Source organism: Chiloscyllium plagiosum, chromosome 30, assembly GCF_004010195.1.
Source record: "Chiloscyllium plagiosum isolate BGI_BamShark_2017 chromosome 30, ASM401019v2, whole genome shotgun sequence".
In the NCBI taxonomy this organism is placed as follows: Eukaryota; Metazoa; Chordata; class Chondrichthyes; order Orectolobiformes; family Hemiscylliidae; genus Chiloscyllium; species Chiloscyllium plagiosum.
The window spans coordinates 4,158,336-4,162,262 of NC_057739.1; the positions used below are offsets into that span (position 1 = coordinate 4,158,336).

Consider the following 3,927-nt stretch of genomic DNA (forward strand, 5'->3'; position numbering starts at 1 on the left):
CACAGGTGACTCCGGGAGCGGGGGGGGTACACGGGTGACTCCGGGAGTAGGGGGGGACACGGGTGACTCGGGAGCAGGGGGGGGACACGGGTGACTCCGGGAGTAGCTGGCGCCGCGGCGGCTCCGGCTCCGGGTCCGGGTCCGGCTCTAGGAGCGGGTCCGGGGGCACAGGGAGGCGGCTGCTGCAGCTGGCCATGCCGCTGGAGCTGGGGAGCGGCTGGTTCCCGGGGCTGGTGCCCGCTCTCACGCTGCTCCTCCCGGCCCTGGCCGTGCTCCTCGCCCTCCGCCTGTGCCTCGCTCCCCTGCAGCTCCTCCGAGCCCCGCACCAGGTCGGCTACATCCCCGAGCCCGGCACCAGCAGGAGCCAGGCGGCCGCTGATGTCAGGAGGAGGCGGAAGAGGGGGGAGCTGCCCCCGGTCTATCCGAACGGCTGGTACCGGCTCGTGGACTCGCAGGAACTCCGCCGGGGCCAGGTGAAGAATGTCACCATCTTCGGTAAGAAGGGTTCAGGGGGTTGGCATGGGGGTGCAGGGGGAATGGTGGCTGCTGGGGTTAGCATTGGGAGGGGACTGGTGCTGCTGTTTGGGGTTTGCTGGAGGTGGGTCGCTGCTGGGATACAGGGGGAGTTGGGGCTGGATTTGGTGGGTGCTGGGGTCAGATTTAGAGGGAGTGGGTGCTAGGGATAGGGATTTCTAGGGGAGGGATGTGTCGATGCCAGAGTTGTGTGCAGACCATGAGTTTTCCCAATTGTCCGTCTAATCTGCAGTGAGTTTTGTTATATTAAAGGGTGGTATCTGTAACCACAGTGATGAGAATCTGATACGGAACCGCAGTAGCTAGGCTCAGTTGCTGAGTAATAAGCCAATGTTGTTGGGCAGTGTATCAGTAATTACTGTATTCTATTTCAGCAACCAGAGCCAGTGGTATCAAATGTTAATCTGGATAAACTGCACTGATTTGCGAGATAGAGTGACATTAGCAATGCGTGTAAAAAGGTGGATATATTGTATTGCTATTTTCTGAGATTGGGCAGGGAGCTGCTAAAAAAGGGACCCTGCTCTCATTCTACACTTTGGCTAAGAAGTTGCTACAATGCTCAATGTCTTATGTTCAGGTTCTCTGTTGGTGTACAGACTGTGACCAGTTCAAACTGAGGCAGGGTAGGGGTCATGTTATTAGAGAACAGTTCAGTCTGATTTATTGTCTGACCTGACCGTGAAGGTGCAAGGGAATATGGTTCAGAAGGGTCAGGGCACAGGCTTAAAAACTAAGCAAAGAGTAAGCCAGGGTCCAACAAAAACTAAACATGTGGGAAAGATATGCTGTCTGTATTGCAGGTAAGAACCTATATATCAGGTGTGAGGCACACTTGGTGTTGCTATATGTGGTGCAGGTCTGGATGTTTTTCAGTTGGGTTGTGGTGATCACCTGAGCCATCTTCTATTTTATCTGGATGTTTGTAGTGACATAATGTAAAGGTTTCTGGATAAACTGGGGGAAATATACCCAAAATCACCCTTATCCTGATGGTCACCTTTAAGTGCAGCTGCATCTAGCTTTGTGTTGACCCTCAGTACACAAACACCAAGTGTCACTAGATTAGATTCCCTACAGTGTGGAAACAGGCCCTTCGGCTCTACAAGTCCACACCAACCCTCCGAAGAGTAACCCACCCAGACACATTTCCGTCTGACTAATGCACCTAACACTATGGGCAACTTAGCATGGCCAATTCACCTGGCCTGCACATCTTTGGATTGTGGGAGGAAACCTACGCAGACACGGGGAGAATGTGCAAACTCCACACAGACAGTCGCCTGAGGCTGGAATCTAACCTGGGTTCCTGGCGCTGTGAGGCAGCAGAGCCAACCACTGAGCCACCGTGCTGCCCTTACTGAGGTTCTATCATTCCCTGTGAAGGATTGATCTGGCCACATTGTTGTGGAAGCTCATATCCCTCATGGAGTAATTTCACAGAAAAACACCTTTAACCACATGTCTATCAGGCATGTAACATCCTTGAGACAATGCAGGAAAAACAGAAGGTTGACCTTAACTTTCAGAGTCATTTGACAGAATGGCTCATCTCTAGAACTTACAAATAAGCACCAAAATGCAGCTTGGCTGCTGGTTAGTGGCCAGATCAATCCTGCACACCCGGGGTTCCATTCTCCCCCATTCCAACTACCCTACCTCCAGCATTGCTGTGTCAGGAACAAGACTGTTGTCACCTCCTCCTAGAAAGTGTCCTTGCGAAGATAGTCTGGAGAGAGATGCAGTGGGTTTTTGTTTTGTCAAGGAGAGGCTCCGTGATGCAGGTCTCTGCTCTATGATCCGGGATGCACCAAGGCAAACATCAACTGTGCCTGGAGGGTCATCAACTCAGAGAAAGACACTCTGGTCTGCCTGAAACCTGCAGGCCTTATAGTTCATTGTGTTGTCCTTGACCAGGTGCAGACAGGCACATCCCCAGGTCCAGAACTACATGCTGAGGGATGCACTAAAGCTTGGGTTAGCCATTGCAGGGCTGCGATGGGGAAAGGTCGTTCCCTCAGATCTTTCTGCCGTAGAACGTTGAGAGACTGGGAGGTGTCCAGCCCCTCAGGCTATGTCCTTCTCACACACAACCTATGTCGTGGATCAAGAGTATTGAAAATATATTGAAGCACCTCAGAGTGCAACATGGGGTAAAAAGGGAAACTTACATCTTTTGCATTTTCTGTAATTTCCAGTTTGAATTGTTTTCGTATTCAGGCCATGTCCTTGACATGGAATGCATTTTGTAAATATTACAACTTATTGAGTGTAACACGCTTTGTTGGGCCTAGTTCAATATTATTGCAAATTCTCTAAGATTCAGTTGAAAGTTTTCACTTTAATGATATGAGAAATGTATATTTTTGAACATAAGTTCTTACAATACTAACAGTGGTGATGGGTGGAATAAGCTGCAAAACTCTGGGCCCAAATTTGGGATCTGATTTCTAAAACACAGGTAGTGATCCTCATTAAAAATCAGAAGACAGTGGCTAATTTTGATTCTGTCAGTGTAGGCCACAGCTGGACCTTTACCTTTACCTTTAGCACTTTAATGTGTTGTCTTTTACTAATCTCCTGTAAATGACCAACAATTGATTTAGATGAAGTGCGTGGTATAGGTTTGATTTTTTTTAAATCATCCATGGCCATTGCACAGGCACTGAGATTCCTAAACTCGTTGATAAGTTGAGTGGTAGGCCCAATGAAGGGTGAAGGAGGATATGTCAGGATCAGCAGCAGGCATACCTAAACATGAGGTGTCAACTTGATGAAACTACAGGACTACTTGCATGTCAAAAAGCATAAAGAGCGAGTGATAGAGCTAAGTAATCTCACAACCAACAGATCTAAATTCTGCGCTCCTGCCACATCCAGTCATTAATGGTGGTGCGAATGATCAATTAAACAACTCACTGGAGGAAAAGGCTCCCTAAACATTCCCATCACCAATAAATGGGCATTTGCAGCTGCCTTCAGCCAGAAGTGCTGAGTGGATGATCCATCCTGGCTGCCTCCAGTGGTCCCCAGTATCAGTCTTCACCTAATTCAATTATGATATTAATAAACAATTGGAGACACTGGATACTGCAAATGTTATGGGCCCTCACAACATTCCGGCAATAGAACTGTGCTCCAGAAACTGCTCTACTTCTAGCCAAGCTGTTAGCACCACTCTAATACTGGCATCTGCCTGACCACATGGAAAATTTGCCCAGGTATGTCCTATCCACAAAATGTAGGGTTAGTCTAACCCAGCCAATTACTAGCCTATCGATCAACTCGTCGGCAAAGTGATGGAAGGAATGGTCAACTTTGCTAGCAAACCCTGCAACCACACAGGATCAATGTGGATTTCACCAGTTTCCTCATTCCACCCCACCCACCCCC

At 49.0% G+C, this 3,927-nt stretch overlaps 1 protein-coding gene across 1 annotated transcript in view; it reads left to right on the forward strand.

Moving 5' to 3' along the window:
* Positions 1 to 102: 102 nt before the first annotated feature.
* The window catches only part of zgc:92275 (cholesterol 7-desaturase nvd), a 70,584-nt gene continuing 66,759 nt past the window's right edge, over positions 103 to 3,927 (forward strand). Inside the window, exon 1 of the mRNA XM_043719732.1 lies at positions 103 to 495. Within this exon, the coding sequence (XP_043575667.1) occupies positions 195 to 495 (301 nt within the window). The 5' untranslated portion in view covers positions 103 to 194. The remainder of the gene's footprint in view (positions 496 to 3,927) is intronic.